This window comes from Octopus sinensis, linkage group LG9 (assembly GCF_006345805.1).
Source record: "Octopus sinensis linkage group LG9, ASM634580v1, whole genome shotgun sequence".
In the NCBI taxonomy this organism is placed as follows: domain Eukaryota; kingdom Metazoa; phylum Mollusca; class Cephalopoda; order Octopoda; family Octopodidae; genus Octopus; species Octopus sinensis.
Window position 1 is genome coordinate 74,915,943 of NC_043005.1, and position 25,087 is coordinate 74,941,029.

Genomic DNA, 25,087 nt, shown 5'->3' on the forward strand with positions numbered 1-25,087 from the left:
AATTAAGTAGGACTATGATCAAAAGCATTCAAGCCATAGCCATCATATTGCGTTTTCTCTAATTCACTATTCTGGCCTACTTTAACTAATACGTCCATCCTTAAAGACTGTGTGGAATGATTTAGGGATATTCAGCTACTGTTTCTAGTAATTTGAGCGACCACATACAGGCTCCAACATTAGACTTACATGTGTACATTCTTAAAACTGGTTTTTTATGATGTAAAGAGGTGGTGTATTTATTTTACTTATCAAAATTTTTATATTTATTTTAGTAAAATAAATAATATTTGACATATTAATTTATTTGGACTAAATACAAAGCCAGAATTTGCAGGCAGTGAGTACAGTCAATTAAATCTACCCCAGTAAAGTATAAAACAAAACAATTGTTGAGATATACTGTGCTAAGAATGAAGTGAGACATATATTCCCCAGGATAGTGTGTCTGTCTATTACAAGTGATACTCCCAGGAGTTATTCATTTAGAATTGAGAAGTATTTTAAAACTTTATGGTGTGGTAAAAGTAGGAAAGCAATAGCCATGGCCTTTATGCAGGGTCTCCAGGATTGGTGAGGGGAATTAGTTAGTTTGCTCCATGCCATTTGGCACATAAGGCACATGCTCTTTCCAACCAGTTCCATTTTCTACTACTGTTCTGGTCTCATTCCAGCTTCTCTACCTTTCTTGTTGCCTCCCCTTGTCAATGGTCCTTTGTTACATGGTTTTAAGGTGCTCTGTTGCTGTTTTCCCTTCAGGCTTCCACCTTAGCGGCACCATACTATCACTTTCTTGATCTTGTCAGAGGACGTCTCTGATCCAGTTTCAGCATCTGTGTCTTATTTCGTCACTGGTCCTGTTAATACCTGTTATTATTTCAAATGTGTCGTTTTGGACTCTTTGCAGCCACTTGATGTCTAGTATTTGCCTTAAGCATGTGAATTGGGAAGCTGTCCATTGTAAAGGAAGGAAACATACCATAAATTCTGGGTCATCTTCAAGTGATGGTTAAGAGTTGTTGAAATATAGCTGAAAGCTTGGGGAGGGGAAGTAGAGAAATATCTCCATGTAATACAACACAAACATTTACATTGATAGGGTTTTTCTAAGGATGTGGGCAGTACTTGTTAGCACAATCTTTTGGATTTCCTTGAGACATGGTTCTCCAGGGATATTGTCTAGGTGTTTCTGGTATCCCTTTTTTATCATACCTAGGGCACCTACAATAACAGGAACAGTTTTTGTTTTAAGATTCCACATCTTTTGTATTTCGATTTCCAGTACCGTTTCGGAGAACTTTAGCCTGGTAATTTCTGGTAAACAAGCTTTGATCTTGTGCTGCCAGTATGAAGCCTTCAGTCTCTACTTTCAATCCTGAACTCTTCAGCCACTGATGGGTTGTTGCTTGGTCTACATCAGCATTTTGGCTTCGGAGAATATATTGTCCATGCAGGGGCTTCTGGCTCCTTATTATTATTATTATTATTATTATTATTATTATTATTATTATTATTAATAATATTATTATTAATATTGGTTGCCAGCTCTGTCTGGCCCCGTGTCGGTGGCACGTAAAAGCACCATCCGTTCGTGTCCGTTGCCAGCATCGCCTGGCCCCGTGCTGGTGACACGTAAAAGCACCATCCGTTCGTGGCCGTTCGCCAGCTCTGTCTGGCACCTGTGCAGGTGGCACGTAAAAAACACCCACTACACTCGCGGAGTGGTTGGCGTTAGGAAGGGCATCCAGCCGTAGAAACACTGCCAGATCTGACTGGGCCTGACGAAGCCTTCCAGCTTCACAGACCCCAGTTGACCCGTCCAACCCATGCTAGCATGGAAAACGGACGCTAAACGATGATGATGATGATGATGATGATTATTATTACTAAGGCTGTGAGCCGGCAGAATCAATAGCATGCCAGGAAAAATGCTTAGCAGCAGTTCGTCTGTCATTAAATTCAGAGTTCAAATTCCACCAAGGTCGACTTAACCTTTTATCCTTTCGAAGTTGATAAATTAAGTACCAGTGAAACATTGGGGTCAATGTAATCAACTAATTCCTTTCCCCAAAAAATTGTAGAAAGGATTATTATTATTGTCGTTATGTGAAATAAAGGCAGAAGGGAGAAGAATCAGTAGAGTACCAAACTTACACTGAGGTGAAACCCTACAAAAATTCCAGCTCCAGTACCTTATTATTTTCACTTCTGTATCAGTTATATAGTACAAAAAGGATAAGGATCCTTTCTAAGTCATATAGCCTCATAGGACTGGTTTTCTGGTTTCCATGGCTGTGTGGTAAGATGCTTGCTTCTCAACCGCATGGTTTCGGGTTCAGTCCCACTGTGTGACACCTTGGGCAAGTGTTTTCTACTAAAACCTTGTGCCAACCAAAGCCTTGTGGGTGGATTTCGTAGGAAGAAACTGAAAGAAGACCATCGTATATATGTATGTATATATCATCATCATCATTTAATGTCCGCTTTCCATGCCGGCATGGGTTGGATGGTTTGACTGAGGACTGGCGAGCCAGATGGCTGCACCAGGTTCCAATCTGATCTGGCAGTGTTTCTACAGCTGGATGCCCTTCCTAACGCCAACCACTCCGAGAGTGTAGTGGGTGCTTTTATGTGCCACCAGCATGAGGGCCAGTCAGGCGGTACTGGCGATGGCCATGCTCAAATGTTTTTTTTTTTTATGTGCCACCTACACAGGAACCAGTCCAGTGGCACTGGCAATGACCTTGCTTGAATGTTATTTTTTACGTGCCACTGGCACAAGTGCCAGTTAAGCGACGCTGTTAATGATTACACTCGAATGGTGCTTTTTACGTACCACTGGCATGGGAGCCAGTCAACGGCCCTGGCAATGATCACACTGAGATGGTGCTTTTAACGTTCCACTGGCATGGGTGCCAGTCAGGTGGTGCTGTCATCGGCCATGACAGCAAATTTGATTTTGATTGTGATTTCACTTGCCTCAAGAGATCTTTGCAAGCAACGCATAAGTAGGCTGGTTACACCACTGGCATAGGCCATGGGTTATGGTCTCACTTGGCTTGCCAGGTCTTTTCAAGCACAACATATTTCCAAAGGTCTCAGTCACTAGTCATTGCCTCAGTGATATATATATATATATATCTATGTCTGTGTCTATGTTTAATTCCCACCACCACTTGACAACCGTTTATGTCCCTGTTACTTAGCAGTTCAGCAAAAGAGACTGATAGAATAAGTACTAGGTTTCAAAAATTAAGTCTTAGGGTTGATTTGTTTGACTAAATCTGTTCAAGGTGGTGCCCCAGCATGGCCGCAGTCAAATAACTGAAACAGGTAAAAGATAAATGATGTATTTTTCCCTTTGATGGGATGCCAGTCTGTTACAGGATTGGATGCCAGTATGTCGCAGGATGGGATGACAGTGTGTCACAGGATGGGATGCCAGTGTGTCACAGGATGGGATGACAGAGTGTCACAGGATGGGATGCCAGTGTGTCACAGGATGGGATGACAGTCTGTTACAGGATGGGATGCCAGTGTGTCACAGGATGGGATGACAGTGTGTTACAGGATGGGATGCCAGTGTGTCACAGGATGGGATGCCAGTGTGTCACAGGATGGGATGCCAGTCTGTTACAGGATGGGATGCCAGTGTGTCACATGGGATGCCAGTGTATCACATGGGATGCCAGTGTATCACAGGATGGGATGCGAGTATGTCGCAGGATGGAATGCCAGTATGTCGCAGGATGGGATGACAGTATGTCACAGGATGGGATGCCAGTATGTCGCAGGATGGGATGACAGTGTGTCGCAGGATGGGATGCCAGTCTGTCGCCAGTCTGTCCAGCTGAGTGGACTGGACCAAGGTGAAATGAAGTGTTTTGTTGAAGTTCTCAGGAATTGAAACCACAATCTTACAATATTGGGTCCAACACCCCTAACCACTAAGCCACGTGCCTCCACACATATCTGCTATATTCCGATAAACAAACTGTCTCATCTGTGTTTTTTATGTTTGCTTTTCTCTTTTCTTTACAGTAAATATGAATAGCAAGATGTCACCAGTCTTACTCTTCCTCTTCTTCTGTTTAACCATTCATTTCACGAATGGAGGTAAGAATGATGTACACTTTCTTTCTATTATCATCATCATCATCACCACCACCATTATCATCATTATCGCCACCCCCACCCTCACAACTATCACCATCATCATTCTTTAATATCTGTCTTCCATGCTGTAATGGGTGGATGCCCTTTCTAATACCAACTATTTTAAAGTATGCTGGATACCTTTTTTTTATGACACCAGCTCTAGTGAGGTTGCCATGTAGCTTACAAGACTAAGATCTTCTTTGACAATGCAGAAAGGCAGTAGAAAGAAGGATTTTTACTGATGCAGACCATCACCACAAGTTTCCATTGTTCTCTTCAGGGTCAATAATGTACCAGTCCAGTAGTGGGCTATATTCTTATCAAGGCGGCGAGCTGGCAGAAATGTTAGCGCACCGAGCAAAATGCTTAGCGGTATTTCGTCTGCCATTATGTTCTGAGTTCAAATTCTACCGAGGTCGACTTTGCCGGTCATCCTTTCGGGGTCGATAAATTAAGTACCAGTTACGCACTGGAGTTGATGTAATCGACTTAATCCGTTTGTCCTCTCTGTGTTTAGCTCCTTGTGGGCAATAAAGAAATATATATTCTTATCACTCCTTGTTTCTCTCTGGGCTGTAGCTTTAATTAAAAGGTCCCTCCTTCTCAGATCATCATCATATCCCAAACTGATTTGGCCTGAAAATTGCATTATAAACAAACATATCCATGAAATACTCAGTTGTTTATATGCAAACCTCTTGAGTACGAGTTCAGTTGGTGAGCAAATGACTGTTTGATTTCAAGAGTAATGGAGAATCTGCAATCTTATATACATGGAAGTGCTTAAAAGTTCCTGGCTTTAAGGCCATTTTGAAAGGCCTGGTTGGAGACCCAAGTTTCTGAGTTCTTTTATGGGACTTAGAAAAACTGAAGGACTACTGCAATAAGTTTGTGAATCAGAGAGGGGGAATATCATCATCGTTTAATGTCCAATTTCCATGCTGTCATGGGTTGGATGGTTTGACAGGAGCTGGCCAGCCAGGAAGCTGTACAGACTCCAATTGTCCATTGTGGCATGATTTCTATGGCTGGATGCCCTTCCTATTGCCAACCACTTTACAGATTATGTTGGGTGCTCTTTTCATGTCACTGGCACCAATGCATTTACACAGCACTGGCACAAGGGCATTTTATGTGGAACCGGCATCTGTAAGGAACAAGCCTGTATGTATAGATAACAGTTGTTTTACTTAGCTTGTCACATCTTATCAAGTACAGCAAATTGCCACATCTCCTGGTCCCTTGTATTTTCCTCAGTGAAGCCCAGCATCCAAAGATCCTTTCTCACCACTTTGTCTCACGTCTTTGTGGGTCTACCTCTTCCACTGCCGTTCAAGAATTTGGACCTGGAGATCTCCATTTCCAGCGACTTCGAGGGCCACCTCCCAGTGGTGTTGAGCATCAATAAAAAGCCCTCGACTACAAGACGACCAAAGTCTTTTTGTTTTTTCTCCAAGGTCTGGAGTCTCCCGCCCCTAAGCCCTAGACCATCACCTAATCACCCTTATCCATCTTGTTGCTTAACAACAACAACAACAATAACCCCTTCCACAAGTTTCCCCCACAGTTAGAGCTCGACACTTCTTTATGCAGCTGTCCTCATATTCCTCATTTTAAACATGTTATCTCGAGTGGGGAACATCTTGAATGCAATCATACTTAACTGATTCTCTTTTATTTTCTTTTACCCAAAACCAGGAACTTTTCAGCCCCCTCTCATATACGTATTTAAAAAAATTTAAATGCACCCTTTTTTAAAGCCTAGCCAGGCGGGCCCAGTTTCCCGGTTTCAATGGCATATGTGTTCCCCAGCTGGACAGGACACCAGTCCATTGCAGCGTTACTCATTTTTGCCAGCTGAGTGGACTGGAGCAACGTGAAATGAAATGTTTTGCTCAAGAACACAACGCGTCACCCGGTCCAGGAATCAAAACCACAATCTTTCGATCATGGTGCTGACACCCTAACCACTAAGCCATGTGCCTCCACTCATATACATATATATCTATCTAAATGGTATTGTGGATTTAGAAAAGGAGAAATGCTGAAAACAACATACCCAACACATGCACTTTAAACAACAGGTGCATTGTTCATTTTACAGTCATGCAGAATATTCCTAAATGAAAACTTCAAACAGGTTTTACACCACATATTGACACTTCTGTTTACATCAAATGTTGTCTCTGTACCTCACGTTATTTGACCAAGAATTTTTTATTTAAATAGTTGCACCTATTTAAATACCTTATGATATACATGCACTTACTACACACACACACACACACACATGTATATGTATGTGTGCTTGTTCGTATAGATGTGTATAGATACTGAGTCCAGATGCACAGCTGTGGATTTGGGTTTGTGTGTGTTCGTTTGTATACATAGATGCTCAATCAAGATACACTGCATCCTTTAAAAATTCCATGCTTTCTGAAAGTTACCAACATTTCTCAACTTTGCCTTTCATTCTTTCTGGTTCAATAAAATAAGTACCAGTTGCACACTGGGGTCAGTGTAATTGACTTGCCTGCTCTCTTTTACTCTTTTACTTGTTTCAGTCATTTGGCTGCAGCCATGTTGGAGCACTGCCTTTAGTCAAGCAAATTGATCCCAGGACTTATTCTTTGTAAGCCTAGTACTTATTTTATCAGTCCCTTTCACCGAACCACTAAGTTACGGGGACGTAAGCACACCAGCATTGATTGTCAAGCAATGTTGGGGGTGAGAAATACAGACATACAAACACACACATACATATATACGATGGGCTTCTTTCAGTTTCTGTCAACCAAATCCACTCACAAGGCTTTGGTCGACCTGAGGCTATAGTAGAAGACACTTGCCCAAGGTGCCATGCAGTGGGACTGAACCTGGAACCATGTGGTTGGTAAGCAAGCTACTTACCACACAGCCACTCTTGTGCTTCATTAAAAAAAATTGCTGATCTTGTGCTGAGAGAAGAAAGGATCATCACCCCACCACCCAGTGTAAGCTATAGACACATAAGAGGTGCAGCAATATCAAAGTGAAGGTTAACTGGGAAGATAGTTTTTGTATGTGGCAGCTCAGGAGCAATAAACACTGAAAATGTGCAGAGAACAACTTCTGCTACATTCCAGGAAGAAAAACTAGAAAACTGCCACATTCTAGGAAGAAAAACTTGGTCACCTAGGTAACGGAAGCTATCAAGTAGTTGATAGCTTCCATTACCTAGGTGACCAAGTCAGTAGCAGGGGTAGGTGCACTGAGAGTGTAGCTGCTAGAATAAGAATAGCCCGGGCAAAGTTCAGAGAGCTCTTACTTCTGCTGGTGACAAAGGACCTCTCACTCAGAGTAAAAGGTAGACTGTATAATGCATATGTATGAATAGCCATGCTACATGGCAGTGAAACATTGTCCGTGACTGCTGATGACATGCGTAAGCTTGCAAGGAATGAAGCCAGTATGCTTTGCTGAATGTGCAATGTCAGTGTGCATACTCAGACAGAGTGTAAGTACCTTGAGAGAAAAGTTGGCCCTAAGAAGCATCAGTTGTAGTGTGCAAGAGAGACGTTTGCGCTGGTATGATCATGTAGCGAGAATGGATGAGGATAGCTGTGTGAAAAAGTGCCACACCCTAGTGGTTGAGGGAACCTGTGGAAGAGGTAGACCCAGGAAGACCTGGGATGAGGTGGTGAAGCACGACCTTCGAACATTGGGCCTCACCGAGGCAATGACTAGTGACCGAAACCTTTGGAAATATGCTGTGCTTGAGAAGACCTGGCAAGCCAAGTGAGACCATAACCCGTGGCCTATGCGAGGGGTGTAACCAGCCCACTTATGCACACCTTTCCTTCATTGGACACTAAACTCTGCTTGCGAAGACCTGTTGAAGCAAATGAAATCAAAATCGAAATCAAATTCAATGACTGGCATCTGTGCTAGTGGAGTGCTAAGAGCATCAACCAAGCGTGATCGTTGCCAGAGCAGCTAACTGGCTTCCATGCCGGTGGCATGTAAAAAGCACCATATGAGCATGATCGTTACCAGCGTCGCCTTACAGGCACTTGAAAAAATATTTGTGCGAGGTCGTTGCCAGTGCCATTGGACTGGCTCCTATGCAGGTGACACATAAAAAAACACCATTTGAATGCGGCTGTTGCCAGAACTGCCTGACTGCCCCTTGTGCCAGTGGCATGTAAAAGCACCCACTGCAATCTCAGAGTGGTTGGCGTTAGGAAGGGCATCCAGCTGTAGAAACTCTGCCAGATCAGATTGGAGCCTGGTGCAGCCATTTGGTTCGTCAGTCCTCAGTCAAATCGTCCAACCCATGCCAGCATGGAAAGCGAATGTTAAATGATGATGATGATGATGATGATGATGATGATATATACTTGGAGAATAGTTTTCCTATGCAATATGTGGGAGTTAGCTTGGATCATAATCTCTTCTAATACATATACATACGTATGCATGTATGTGTGTATGTGTGTGTGTATGTGTGTTATTTGTGTATTAAGGTTACCATTGGTTATATTAAGGAATACCTCAACAATTATCAAGCTTATCACATGGAAATATCAGTGTTCATTTCCATTTTGGATTAAAACATCAACATTTAATCCAAAATGGAGACGAACATCAATTTTTCTGTGTGAGAGGCTTGATAATTGTTGAGGTATTTCTTAACATGAAACCAATGGTAGCCTTAGCACTTTATCCACTAATGCAATGTTGAGCGCTTATTCTCAATGTTTGATATTTACATAGACACACACACACATTTCATTTTTTTCTTAAATGAGTTTTAGATCTCTTAAATAGTTTGGTATCCAGTGGTGCCCATGAGGTGAGTTATTCCTTATCAGACACTAATCTGATATTTATTTCAGTGCTATGTATTCACATATACACACACATGCATTTGCACATGCGCACACACACACACACACACACTCACATACTCAACAATGAACTAAGAAATTATATACTTACAGATGTACAAACAAACACATTATGTATGTATATACATAAATATATATTATATATATATATATATATATATATATATATATATATATATATACACATACATATATCATCATCATCATCATTTAACGTCTACCTTCCATGCTGGCATGGGTGGGATGCACACATATGCACATGCCCTTCCTACATTATACACACAATACAATAATGAGTAACAGCTAATCATTAAAATTCTTTGTGAAATTCCCCTGTAATTATGACAACATATTTACTGTAATCCCTGATAAATAAAAAAAAGGATATATTTTAGTGTATTTATAAATATAAATATATAGTTAAACACATTTGTGTGACACATATAGATTACAGCTGTCTCCCAAGTAATTGCTTTGATGTTTGTATTCATTCACCAGCACTAACACCAGTTATAAATAAGTACAATGGGGTACTTATTTCACGAAATAGCTCAGTTTAAAATGTATAATTTAATGCCGTATTTTCCAACATACAAGTTGACATGATATAAAGCGTGAACATACAGTGTAAACATGTAGTGTAAACATTCAAACATCATTACTCTCTATCTAAATAGTGTTGCATTTCAGGTGAAATTTTCAGTCCTGCAATGATGCCATGATGTATAAATTGACCTACTTTTCTTGAATATGTATTTTGGTCTAAAAAAATTTTACCGGCTAGAAATATCAACCAAATTCCTTCAAATCGCATATTTTTTTTTCTAAACCATAATCATTGCTCACAGGCCATTGTAACAACCTAGTAACATGAATCATGTTTTTGCTAATTGTTTGGTGTCTATGAAGTAATGTGTGGGTAGATGTCCTTGTGGCTTTTCATCTTTGATCCTGTGGAACATTGAGGATATGACTACTAGGGTGAGAAAGAACAGGAAATTGAAAGGAGAGGGAGAGAGGAAGGGAGAGCAAGATAAAGAGAGGAGATGGAGAGATGGAGAGAGAGGAAGAACAAGAGAGATAGAAAGAGAGAGAAAGGGAGAGACAGCAAGAAAAAGAGAGATAGGAAAAAGAGAAAGAGAGAGAAAGAGAAATAGAAATAGAGAGAGAAAGAGAAAGAGAGAGGGGAAGCAAGAGAGAGAGAAAGGGAGAGAGAGCAAGAAAGAGAGAGATAGGAAAAAGAGAAAGAAAGAGAAAGAGAAAGAGAGAGAGAAAATAGAGAGAGAGAGAGAGAGAGAGAACTGCCTTGTTCTAAGACACAATGTACCACCATATCCCTGGAATTGAATCTCATGGCTGTGTGTTCAACATCCTAACCAGTATGTCAAGCGTTTCTTTTACAAACCATATCAGGTCGTCTTGTCAAAGGAAAGACATGGTTGACAATATAGTCTTAGATATACAAACATTTGTGTTGGCCACTACTGGAATACCTTCAACCACTGGTTTATTTGATGAAGAGTGATCTGAGATTAAACATCAGAAACCAATCAAAACACACTCCTCCAGAGTCATATCCCAATGATGATCATATTCAACGCAAAAAATCATGTAAAAGAATTGCCAAAACAATCACAGTAATGAAAACATAGGAATCCAAAATTTCAGGATCGCAGGTCCAGATTCGGCCCAGAATGTTTTCAATTTACTCATTGAGTTAGCCTTTAGATTATAAGTATTGTTACATACAAAAAAATTTGTCATGAAAAGTCATGTAAAAAAAATTGCCGAAAACAATAACAGTAATGAAAAGTTGGAAATCCAAAATTTCAGGATCACAGGTTTAAATTCGTCATCAAATGTTTTTAATTTACTCACAGAGTTAGCCTTTAGATTATGAAAATTATTATCATGCAAAAAAATAGGTCACAAAAAGTCATGTAAAAGAATCGCTGTAAACAATTACAGTAACAAAAACTAGGGAATCCAAAATTTCAGGAGTGTGGGTCCAGATTCGGTCTGGAATGCTTTTAATTTACTCCCAGAGTCAGCCTGATTCAAAATGGTATGATATGTTGGGCTATGGCCTCTAGGAGTAAAGTTGAGACAGTGCAACACACTGACATTCACATTTATCATATTATACTAATATTATATTATATCTTTATATATAAAAGTGAAGTTGTGTGTCTGTCTTCTACGATTTAGATTCTTAACTACTCCCACATTTTGCGGTGCAGTGTAACCAAAAGCGGGTATCTTATAGTCGTGATTCATATCGAGCCCTTCTGGGTATTAGCGCGCGTCTACGATGAGTCTACGATTTAAAAAAAATTTACCATCATTTTTTCCCCATTTTTAATGCATTTTTTTTGCTATTATATAAGGGAAGTAACTCTCTAAAAATGCTTATATAGTTATTTCCCTCACAAACCCGAGCAACGCCGGGCGATACTGCTAGTATATATATATATATACATGACCGGCTTCTTTCAGTTTCCGTCTACCAAATCAACTCACAAGGCTTTGGTCAGCCCGAGGCTATAGTAGAAGACACTTGCCCAAGGTGCCATGCAGTGGGACTGAATTCGAAGCCACTTCTTACCACACAGCCACTCCTGCACCCATTTGTTTACAATGCCTATCTTACTCTTAGAGGGGTTGACCCTTTAGCATTCAAATTATTCTGTCAAATGTAACACTTATTTATTCACATTGTTTTGAATTTATCATGCATTATCTCATAGCTTTGAGATTTCAATGATGTGATTGTTTATTTTTAGAATGACATAGTAGGGTAGGTGTGAGAGGCCAGACCTGGCCAGTTTGAACATAAAACAAGTACAATATTTTGATTAGATATGGCTGGTTTAAGAGAAAAAAAGGGTTAATCAGCTTCCACTTTCTAGTTCAAATAGTGATTCATCTATAAGAACAAGGTCATCAGCATAGAGAAGCTCCCAAGGGCAGCCAGTTTTCAATTCCACTATAATGGCCTGGAGGATTATGATGAACAAGAGGGGTCTGAAAACCAATTCTTGGTGAACTCCTACTTGTACCCTGAATTCATCTCTATACTCATTGCCAACCTTCACCTTACTGATAGCATCCCTGTACATGGCTTATACATCTTTCACCAACCACTCATCAGTCCCTAGCTTCTGCACTGACCACCAGATGAGGGAACAGGGGTATATACATACATACATATCATCATCATCATCATCATCGTTTAGCGTCCGCTTTCCATGCTGGCATGGGTTGGACGGTTCAACTGGGTTCTGGGAAGCCAGAAGGCTGCACCAGGCCCAGTCTGATCTGGCAATGTTTCTACAGCTGGATGTCCTTCCTAATGCCAACCACTCCATGAGTGTAGTGGGTGCTTTTTACATGCCACCGGCACAGGTGCCAGACGAGGTTGGCAAACGGCCACGATTGGATGGTGCTTTTTAAATGCCACCGGCACAGAGGCCAGGTGAGGCTGGCAAATGGCCACGATCGGATGGTGCTTTTTACGTGCCACTGGCACGGAGGCTAGATATATATATATATTGTATCATGTTTTATGTGTGTGTTTTAGCTATAGCCATATGCAACATATATAAACTTTCTCTATAGCTTCTCATTCTGTTTTCCAGGAAAATCAAAATACATAAGTGCATGCTACTACACCAACTGGTCTCCAGTGAAGCAGGAAGCAAAAGCTCGTTTATTTCCTGAGGATTTGCCTGGCAACTTGTGTACGCATCTTGTGTATGCGTTTGTCAAAATCAAAGATGACTTATCCATATATACATCAGAAGAAAAAGATCTTACTGGTAATTATGAGAAGTTTAATGCACTTAAGAAACAGTACAATACCGTTACATTGCTTTCAGTCGGTGGAGAAGCTGCTGAAAACAGACACTTTGAAATGGTATCAGCAACAGTGGAAAATCGAACAAAATTTACCGATAATATTATTACTTATGTACGGAGGTACAATTTTGATGGAATTGATATTGACTGGGAATATCCAAATTCTTTTACAAGACACAACTTCACTTTGCTTCTAAAGGTAAGGAGTCTTTCTCATTTCTTTCATCTTAACTGCTGCATAGTTACTTATTCTATTGGTCTCTTTTGATGAACCACTAAGTTATGACAGTGTAAACAAACCAGCTCCAGTTGTGAAGTAGTGGTAGAGTGAACTGGTACTTCTTAGGTTAGGATGAAGTGAGAGTTCCAGGATCTGGGCAACAGAACAGACTGCTCATGAAATTAATGTGGAAGTGGTTGAGCACTCCATGGGCACATGCATCCTTAACATCAGAAAGAGTATGTAACCATAGAATATTGACTCAAGAAACCCATGCCAGTGTGAAAAAAGCTGACATTAAAGCAAATCAAGCTCTATTTTTTTCCCATCAATAAATAAATGGAAATTTGCTATGGAGTGAGTGGATTGCAAGAGAAGAACTCTTGTTGTCAAGCAGGCATTTCAGCTTTTAGTAGCAGAGGCTCTAAAGGAGCCAGGTCCATCTTGGTCATGATTCCTAAATGTCATGTTGCTGTTTATGAAATACTGCCTTTAGTGGAACTTGAAAATGGATCCTTTGGCTGATCTTATTTCCATGAACTGTGGTGCATATTGCTCAGCCACATACCGTAAATCCTCAAGTATAGTCCACCCTTGAGTATAATATGCAGGGGATTTTTAGGGGGCTGTACCTCTGAAAACCTAAACCTTGTGTATAATACGCACCCCTTCTCTAACTTGAGTCAAGAAGGTCTATATAACGTCCAGGGTTTGTAAAACTGTATACGGTAACGTCCTGTATTATTATTGTATATATAACATAATGCAAACGTATAGCTTTTTTGTGCATTTTGTTTGCAGAAAATATAGAAATAACAGTAATAACGTTTAATAAATGTTGCTTATTGCAAGTTATGGATGATTCTTTTATGACTTCATTGCTTTCAGGCTTAGCTTAAAGTATTTTCACGCCCGGCATCCCAAAATGCATCTGAATAAACATTGCCGGACAGCAAATAGAGACTCAGACATTGCTTAGAAAATAATTTTCATTTTTAACCTCGTATATAGTACGCACTAAAGACTTTGACCTTTAAATTTTAGGGGAAAATGCAGATTATACTCGAGGATTTATGGTAGACCACCACAAGAACTTGCACTGTGGATTTGTTTCTAACTGGGTTTTCTTCCAACTATGTTTATTAGTTTACAGTCTTTCTTTTCAGCTTCAGCAATCATCTCTCTTTGCCTGTATCCACATTGAGCCTTTCTCAGTTGTTCCTAACAGGCATTTCATTGCCACTGTTCTTTTGCTTCAGTAATATAAGTTATGATTGAGCAACATTGACTTTGATGTATGACTGTGTCTGCACCAATAAATTTAGTTATAGATGCAACAACCCTTAGTGTCTATGTAGCTGTTCATAAGACCTGGTCAATATCTGTATGGACATCCACACTGGACTGTGTGAGCAGATCCATATGAATGTATGACAGCTAATTTAGAATTTGTTTGCATGTCGTTGTTATTAAGCAACAAGACAGGTAAGGGTGATTAGGTGATGTCTAGAGCTTAGGGGTGGGAGACCCCAGACCTTGGAAAAAAAAAACTTTGGTTGTCTTGTTGTAGTCGAGGGCTCTTCGTTGACGTCTGACACCACTGGGAGGTGGCCCTCGAAATCGCTGGAAATGGAGATCTCCAGGTCCAAATTCTTGGACGGCTGTCTGCATGTCTGTATGTATGTGTAGATAGATGAAGGGTACCATTGTTCTCTCCAAATTTTGTGCACTATGTGTACATACATGTTTTGTTGTCAGTACATAAGAAATTAAAATGTGCATGAAAGATAAGCTACTTAAAATGATGAAGCAATTAATAATTATACTTATCATACACTGATCGTGCACATACTTTTGTCACAGGAAAAAAGAATTGTGCCCCATAAGATTCCAGTACATGCTGACAACTAAAAATTAACACCAACTCTGTCAAGTGTCATTAATCTTAGACTCTGTGATTTTGAAATAAATGTTTGTTTCAGTTGCTTGCTTGAAAAAAATATTTTTAAGAATGTTTTTTTTCTAATTTCTTAAGACATTAAGAGATTCTATTGAGAAAGAAGTAGAAAAATCAAAGAGAAACAAATTGGTATTATCAGCTGCTGTTGGCGTTGGTAAACAACGTATCACAAATGGTTATGAAGTGGATAAAGTCTCTAAGTAAGTTTTTATCATTGCCTTTTTATATTTTAATTAAACATGTCACTAGTCTTTTACTTTTTTGTTTTTAAGTTAGTCAAAGAAAGTGTCAGTCACATTTGCCTCCAAGACTTATGAGATTAATGTGATTGATGTTTGTATTTTTGTTCATCATCATCATCATCATCATCATCATTTAATGTCCGCTTTCCATGCTAGCATGGGTTGGACGATTTGACTGAGGACTGGCAAACCAGATGGATATGCCAATCTCCAATCTGATCTGGCAGAATTTCTACAGCTGGATGCCCTTCCTAACGCCAACCACTCCGAGAGTGTAGTGGGTGCTTTTACGTGCCACTAGTGCGAGGGCCAGTCTGGCGGTACTGGCAATGGCCATGCTCGAAATGGTGTTTTTTATGTGCCACCTGCACAGGAGTCAGTCCAGCGGCACTGGCAATGACCTCGCTTGAATGTTTTGTTCACGTGCCAGTAAGGCGACGCTGGTAACGATCACACTCAAATGGTGCTTTTTAGGTACCCACCGGCATGGAAGCCAGACAGCTGCTCTGGCAGTGATCCTGCTTGGATGGAGCTGTCAGCGCTCCACTGGCACGGGTGCCAGTCATCGAATTTGGTTCAATTTTGATAATAGAAAAGAAAACACAATGAAATTCTAAAGTATGGCAGTTTTGGAAAGGAAAGTTTGAGTTAATGCTTAGTTCCGAAGTAGGAGTGATGAGAAGAGGAGAGACAGATTTTAAATGGGAATGGATTGAGAAGATAAGCATTTAGCTAGGTCAGAGGAACTGAAACCATTTTTGTGATAAAAGAAGCAATGGCTTGTATGTGAGCAAGTGATGGTGCAATCTTACAGCATGAACATACTGAACAGTTACCTGGGGGCCTCACAGATCTAGGGTCCTAATTCTAATCTATATATACTATGGCTTGGTATCACTAAATAAATACTATAGGGCTCAGTAATTTGATTCCCTTGGGGACCTAAAATGCTTCTAAGATGGCCCTGGCTAGTGACCGAAATATTTTGGTGAATCTGTAATTATCGATGTGAGATGGAGTAAGCAGTGTTGTCTGTGTGTACATGATGGTAAAACTTGCCTTGTAGAGATAAATCTTTTGGGATTTGGAAGAATTTTGAAAGTAAGGAGGCTGCAGATGTAGATTTTAATTTCACCAGAAATGCTACTAATAGAGATATCTAGATTAGGAAGTAGTGGATTGAAAGGAATCTGCCCCCATGACTCTTCTTGGATAAGTGGGGAAAAAAGAGATGAGATGAAATTCTTCGTATGCATGTGACAAACTGAATATTTTTTTGTTTTTATATTTTAGATATGTAGACTTTCTGAATGTGATGGCTTATGATTTTCATGGTAGTTGGAACAAAATAACAGGATTTAAAAGTCCTCTCTATGCTCGAAAAAACGATTTGAGATACGAAAAGGAACTCAGTCAGGTGGGTGTTTTATCAAATTTAAACTGAATCATTTCCTTTTATTTCATTTACGATTTTCTGTATCATGTGGAAACTCGTATGGTGCCATGTAAAAGCATCGATCCTGAAATTACATAAAGTAAAGCATACTTCTTAATCACTTGGTCATGCCAGTACATTTGTCTTTAACTTGTTTCAGTCTTTGGATTGTGGCCATGCTGGGGCACTATCAAACAAACTGACCCCAATGCTTATTTCTTTCAAACCTGCCACTTATTCTATTGGTCATTTTTTGCTGAACCATTAAGTGATGGGAGACAAACCAACATAGTTTGTCAGACAGTGGTGGGACAGACACACACACGGACACACACACACACACACACACACACCACACACACACACACACACACACATACACACACACACAACACACACACACATATACATGCATGCACACGATGGGCTTCCTTCACTTTCTGCCTACCACATCCACTCACAAATCTTTGGTTGTCCTGTGTCTATTGTGGAAGACATTTGCACAAGGTGCCACACAATGGGACTGAACCTGGAATCATGTGCACCTATTTATATATATCTCAAAATTTAATTTCAATAAAGAATATAATAAAATAAAACAAAAAATCTCACAAAGTTTCACCATCAAGTATTTGACTTTATTGTTTATTCTCTTTTCTTTTACTTGTTTCAGTCAGTTGGCTTTGGCCATGCTGGAGCACTGCCTTGAAATTTTTTTAAAAATCAAACAAATCAACTCCAGGACTTATTGTTTAAGCCTAGTACTTATTCTAGTGGTCTCTTTTACTGAACTACAAAGTTACGGGAATGTAAATGCACCAACACTGGTTGTCAAATGGTGATGGCAGGGGTGGAGACACAAAGACACACACAATACATGCATACATATATATATGTGTATATATATATATATATATATATATATATATATATATATATATATATATATATATATATATATATATATATATATCAGCATCGCCTTACCGGCACCTGTGCCGGTGGCATGTCTAAAAAATTCGAGCGAGGTCGTTGCCAGTACTGCCTGACTGGCCCCGTACCGGTGGCACGTAAAAGCACCCACTACACTCTCGGAGTGGTTGGTATTAGGAAGGGCATCCAGCTGTAGAAACTCTGCCAGGTGCAGCCATCTAGTTCGCCAGCCCTCAGTCATTCATCCAGCCCATGCTAGCATGGTAAGCGGATGTTAAACGATAATTATGATATATATATATATATATTTATATACACATTTAAAGAAAATTTAGAAAATGGAGATGTAGCATTAATATAATTTATCATCTGCAAAAATACAACATATTCACTTAAGGCTGTTTCAATTTAGCCTAAAAGATTACAATAATTAAATCATCAGAGGGGTAGACAAGATATACTGTTAGGTTAATAGGAGTTATGTTGAGTCTGCTGAGATGATTTGAAAACACAACACCTAATAACATAATGGTATATCTTTTCTACCCCTCTAATGAGATTTTGCCTAATACAATGATTTAATTACGGTGATGTACTTGCATAGCAAGTGATTTGATCTGAGATCGTGTGCTGAAACGAAAACAATTGCAGCGTGGAAGGTGTTTGTAAGCCATTTAAGAAACACACAAAAGCCGTTTGATTCACTTCAACATTTAAGTTTAATTTGTCGAAATATTTTCGTCGCTTTAAGACCGCGACCTGTTCACTGACAAAAATCCGTGCTACAGCATTATAGGTCTAAATATGAATCTTGGTTTATAAATATTATATATATTACTATATATAAAATTTAGAAAATGGAGATGTAGCATTAATATAATTTATTATCTGAAAAATACAACATATTCTCTTACAGCTGTTTCAATTTAGACTAAAAGATTAAATTACAACAATTAAATCATTACCATTTAAATTTAATTTGTTGAAATATTTTCGTCGCTCAAAGACCGCGACCTGTTCACTGACAAAAATCCGTGCTACAGCATGGATTTTTGTCAGTGAATAGGTCGCGGTCTTAAAGCGACGAAAATATTTTGACAAATTAAATTTAAATGGTAATGATTTAATTGTTGTAATTTAATCTTTTAGTCTAAATTGAAACAGCTGTAAGAGAATATGTTGTATTTTTCAGATAATAAATTATATTAATGCTACATCTCCATTTTCTAAATTTTATATATAGTAATATATATAATATTTATAAACCAAGATTTATGGGTTAATATAGGCGTAACAAATATCAGAAAATCAAAAAAAAAATTGTGTAATAGGTGTAAAACAACTTCCTATGAACGAATATGAAAAAAATTCGCGCACGCGAAAGGGGGTGGGGAGAGGCCTCGGAAAATTCACATCGGGAAGTTTCGAAAGCGTCTGAGGGGCTGACCCGGGCACCAAAACAAAAAAAAAATAGTGTAATATGTGTAAACAACTTGCTCTAAACGAATATGAAAAAAAAAAAATGCGCTCTCGGAGAAGAGGGGTGGGGGGAGAGCCTCGGAATATTTATATCGGGAATTTCCGAAAGCGTCTGAACCGGGCACAAAAACAAAAACAAACAAGCGTAATAGGTGTAAAACAACTGCTCTAACGACTATCATGAAAAAATGCGCGCTCGCGAAAGGGGGGGGGGAGAGGCTTCGGAAATTTCACATCTTCAGTCCACGGCCTTTAACTAAGAAAAAATAGTGTAATTGGTGTAAAACTACTTGTTCTAAACGAGTATCAAGAACACACTCACACATGAATCATAAACTCCGTATTTCGCAAAAAAAAATAAGAAGAAAATTCTGGAAAAAGTGAGAAATGTTGGATCTCATTCCTTGGTTAAAGCTATTTTAAACATTAAATTTATGCTTTTCTTTGAATAGTTCAGATATATGCAATTCTTCTCACTTATTAAGATGCATTTATCAGAAAAATTATTATTTTGTGTCAATCCTTCCCTAATTATCCTTTATTAATTAGTTTTGGCGTGTATTTTTTTCCCCAAATTTATTCTTTCACCTTTACAACACTGTTTAGTAAAGCAATTAATTATCTTTATAATTTGCATATTTGACTTATTAATCAAAATTCTCTAGATGTAATATATACTAAGTAATGCATCCTTCATTTATGTGTTCCGTTCTGTATTATGCATGCGTGACTGTTTGTATGTAAGTGTGTTTAACTGTGCACATGAATGTGAATATTAAAGAACATATTTATTTTACTATGATTGTTATTTTCAGAACAAATAAATCTTTTGGCTGTTATGTTATTGATGATTAATTATTGCTAGTTAAAGGGTGGTGACTTGGCTGAATATTTTGAGTCTTGTAGTATGTAGTTGTGTTAGTCAATATTCTGAGTTCAAATCCAACTCATTTCTTATCATCATTATCGATGGACCACTCAAAGAGTATGTATACATTATCATTTTCGTAACATAATTTCTGTAGTATTTCAAGATGTTTCTCTGACACGTATTTGGATTCACATGGCGGAGATCCAACATTTCTTCACTTTTTCCAGAATTCTTCTCTTTATTTTTTTTTTTTTTTGCGAAATACGAGTTTATGATTCATGTGTGAGTGTGTGTTCTTGATACTCGTTTAGAACAAGTAGTTTTACACCAATTACACTATTTTTTCTTAGTTTAAAGGCGTGGACTGAAGATGTGAAATTTCCGAAGCCTCTCCCCCACCCCCCTTTCGCGAGCGCGCATTTTTTTCATGATAGTCGTTTAGAGCAAGTTGTTTTACACCTATTACGCTGTTTTTGTTTTTGTTTTTGTGCCCGGTTCAGACGCTTCGGAAATTCCCGATATAAATATTCCGAGGCCTCTCCCCCACCCCTCTTTCTCGAGAGCGCATTTTTTTTTTTCATATTCGTTTAGAGCAAGTTGTTTTACACATATTACACTATTTTTTTTTTTGTTTTGGTGCCCGGGTCAGCCCCTCAGACGCTTTCGGAACTTCCCGATGTGAATTTTCCGAGGCCTCTCCCCCACCCCCCTTTCGCGTGCGTGAATTTTTTTTTTCCTATTCGTTCATAGGAAGTTGTTTTACACCTATTACACACATTTTTTTTTTTGATTTTCTGGTATTTGTTACGCCCTATATTAACCGATTTATATTTAGACCTATCATTTTATGAATATTATTATTCACAAAAAATACGAGGCAATGAACCAGTAATTCATTGTATATTACTATTCCTTAATGAGGCTATTTTAACCTCTAATTGAACATATATATATATATATGATGGACTTCTTTTGGTTTCTGTCTGCCAAATCCACTTACAAGGCTTTGGTCAGCCCAATGCTATAGTAGAAGACACTTGCTCATGGTGCCATGCAGTGGGACTGAAATGAGAACCATGTGGGTAGGAAGCAAGCTTCTTACCACACAGCCATGCCTGCACTTCTTTATATTTATTTATTTCATCATCATCATCCTCATCATCATCATCTTCTTCACCATCATTTAACATTTGCTTTCCATGCTAGCATGGGTTGGACGATTTGACTGAGGACTGGCGAACCAGATGGCTGCACCATGCTCCAATCTGATCTGGCAGAGTTTCTACAGCTGGATGCCCTTCCTAATGCCAACCACACTTGTTCCTTTAAATTCCTATCTTTGAGTTAAATTTGATGGATCTAGTTTTGGGTTATTGCTTTACAAATTATTTTTATTTGGAATTGAATTTTATCAACTCAACTGCATTTTTAAATATTTACATCCATATCTAGCTACAGTCTGCAAAGAATATACCAAATAAAATCTTTTAGTCTTATCAAAAAGCTATTCTTGAATTACAGGTACTGGCAGAGTAATGCACCAGCTCCAACTTACAATTCTCAGAAGAGGACAGGTTACCAAAAGAGCCAAGCTCAGTTTGTCTCTCATGCCTGTCCTTACTTATGGTCGTGAATGTTGGGTGATGACCAAAAGAGTATATTTCTGAATACAAGTGGTTGAAAAGGGATTCTTCTGAAGGGTCTCTGGAGTAATGTTACTCTACAGAGTGCATAACTGAGAGATCAAGGAGTCTCTCCTGATTGAGTTGTTGCTTTTCAATGTTGAGAGTCAGAGCTCCAGTACTAACGATTCTGCATAGGAAAGAATCACAAGACATTCTTCAAGCTGAACCAACTGGCAGGAAACCTAGGGGTAGATCAAGAACAAGATGGCTGGATAATAATATATGTAGTGTCATTTGGTTTTGCTTGGGAATCCAACTGGAAGGTGTGATGATGACTGCTTCTGATAGGACTCTATGGAGGAGATGTTTCAGGACTCTACTCCCAGTATCATCTCAGGAATAGTGGGTGGAGAAGATGGATGGGTGGGTGGATGGAGGGATGAATGGATTGGTGGGTGGGTTGATGGGTTGATGGAAGGATCAATGGATGGCTGGATGGATGGGATATATAAAATCTGAAAATAGGAAATACAATATTACTATTGTATTTCCTGTTTTCAGGTTTTATATAACTATAATAATAATAATAAAAAGAAGGTGTTTGTTTTCTTCATTCATTATATAATTTATTGTAAGGTGGCGAGCTGGCAGAAACGTTAGCATGCTCGGTGAAATGCTTAGTGGTATTTCATCTGTCTTTACTGCAGGTATTCACAGACTTTACTAGAGAATTTCATTTTTTATTTATTTGGCAGGAATGGTCGATAGAGTATTGGATAAAACTGGGAGCCCCCAAAAATAAGCTCGTTTTGGGAATGACAGCAGCTGGTAATACGTATACCTTAAAGAATGCAACAAAGCATGGTTTAGGAGCACCAGTGGAGAAAGCAGGAGAGAAAGGACCATATACAAAACAAGAGGGATTTCTGTCTTATTATGAGGTGACAGTAGTTTATACTTATATCTGTTTCATTATAAAGTACCATTAAACCAGATTTAATTGATTATGTTTCTTTATATTGTTTTTTTTTCTTAAAAATCAAAGTCAGAACTTTTTGATTCTATTCTCCCTTTGAACTGAAGATGTTAGACTCTCTCCTAGATCTGTTACACTTTGTCCTAAATCTGGCCTGGAATTGTTAGCCTTTGTCTACCTTGAGACTAAATGAGGTAACCATCTTTGTTCTATATTTGAACTGGTGTTGTGAGATTCTGTTCAGCATCTGGAACAGAGCTGTTGAGCTTTGCTCTATATCTAGACCAGATCTGTTGGGCTTTGCTCTACATTTGGAGCATAGTTTTTAGACCCTGATTTGCATCAAGACCAGAGCTGTTAGACTCTACTCTGCATTTGGTGTATAGAGGTTTCAGACTCTGATCAGCATTTGGATCAGAGCAGTTAAACTCTAGTCTATATCTAGAGCCTACACAGCATCAAGACTAGAGCTTTTAGACTTTGCTTTACATCTGGAATAAAACTTTTAAACTCTGCTCTGCATTTGAGACAGGAGCTGTTTAACTCTATTTTATAGATTGGAGATGCTATAACCTTTTCTGCATGTGTACTAGAATTGTTAGACCTTCTCTTAATCTGAACCAGAATTGTTAGAACCTTGTCTACCTCTTTAAAAAAGAAAAGATGTTAAATTCTGCTATATATCTAGTTTGGCTAGCGGGCGAAATGCATAGCCGTATTTCGTCTGCCGTTACGTTCTGAGTTCAAATTCTGCTGAGGTCGACTTTGCCTTTCATACTTTCTGGGTCGATAAATAAAGTACCAGTTTCACACTGGGGTCGATGTAATCGACTTAATCTCTTTGTCTGTCCTTGTTTGTTCCCACTGTGTTTAGCCCCGTGTGGGCAATAAAGAAATATATATCTAGTTTGGACATTTTAGAGTCCTCTCTATGTATGAACTCAAGGAATTGCAAGATAACAATTTGTTCTTTATTTACCAGGTTTAAATTACTCATTCAGTGACATTCAATTATAACTTGATCATGTATTTTTCATGTTTTCAAACATTGAAACAAAACTCATGATAAGCATAAATCTCTGATTAAGTTGACTGTTTATATTAACACTCATACTTTAACACTCTTTACTCTGTAAAGATTTGGAAGATCAGCTCTCAGAACATGTCTTCTACCACAATCAGTCTTAATAACACCAACATATTGATCTTTATATAAATAATTTATGGTTAACTATGATTTTAATACACTATTTATTGATTTTATTCACCAATTCTATTCTCTTTATAATATCATGTGCTGAAAAAAATGCTTCAATTTTAAAAGATGCTATTTCATACAGTAATTAACCCTTTTGTTACCATATTTCTGATGAGATGCTCTGTGTTTCTTACAATTAATTTTAAATATAACAAAGAATTTTGTAAAATAACTTAGTTATCATTCAGCTAGTGTTAGGAACATAAATTGTGACTAAGGTTTATTGGGAGATTTTAATTCAAAACTTATGAAAACAAGACATTTGTATTACAGAGCCAGAGGCAGTTTTAGCCGGGTTGGTAACGAAAGGGTTAATGCTATATTTTTTTTTGCTATGTTTTGACACTAAAGCTTCTTCAGACATACCAATATTCTTGTATACTGTTTTAACATACTGTCACCATACATTATACAGAGACTGAAAATGTATCTATAAATGTATTTATGTAAGTATATATGTATATATGCATGTATGCATGAATGTATGTATGCATATATATATATATATATATATAGTACGTTTAAATATTTGTTGTGCCAATTGGCTAAACTGGCAAAATGAACATTCCTAAATACAACAATATATATATATATATATATATACATATATATAGTTTACATGTATGTATACATATATATATATTAAATGTTGTTGCATTACATTGGCTCATTATACCCTACTTTTAAACTTATTCTTTCTCATCTTCCACAGATATGTAATAAACTAAACAAAGATAATTACACTTATGAATGGGATGATATCCAAACAGTACCATTTGCTTATAAAGGAGACCAGTGGATTGGCTTTGATGATTACAGGAGCATACAACTGAAGGTAAAACAACTACAGTAGACAATTACTATAGTAACCTAATTTTTCTCTTATTAATTAATCTTTATCACAGGCCTTTGATATAGGAAACTATGTGGGTACTGAATAACATCTTTCATCATATTAATTACTCTTTTACTTGTTTCAGTCATTTGACTGCGGTCATGCTGGAGCACCACCTTTAGTCGAGCAAATTGACCCCAGGACTTATTCTTTGTAAGCCTAGTACTTATTCTGTCGGTCTCTTTTGCCGAACTGCTAAGTTACGGGGACGTAAACACACCAGCATCAGTTACCAAGCGATGTTGGGGGGGGGGGACAAACACAGACATACAAACACACACACACATA

At 38.3% G+C, this 25,087-nt stretch overlaps 1 protein-coding gene across 4 annotated transcripts in view; it reads left to right on the forward strand.

Annotated features, from left to right (window-relative positions):
- Nucleotides 1–25,087, forward strand: part of LOC115215821 (chitinase-3-like protein 1) — a 93,867-nt gene that overhangs the window by 68,060 nt on the left and 720 nt on the right. For all 4 annotated transcript variants that reach the window (XM_036506036.1, XM_029785138.2, XM_036506035.1 and 1 more), the window contains exons 2-7: nt 4,042–4,116; nt 12,686–13,104; nt 15,161–15,285; nt 16,621–16,744; nt 22,426–22,611; nt 24,617–24,739. In XM_036506036.1, coding sequence (XP_036361929.1) covers nt 4,047–4,116; nt 12,686–13,104; nt 15,161–15,285; nt 16,621–16,744; nt 22,426–22,611; nt 24,617–24,739 — 1,047 coding nt within the window. In that variant the 5' untranslated portion in view covers nt 4,042–4,046. The remainder of the gene's footprint in view (nt 1–4,041; nt 4,117–12,685; nt 13,105–15,160; nt 15,286–16,620; nt 16,745–22,425; nt 22,612–24,616; nt 24,740–25,087) is intronic.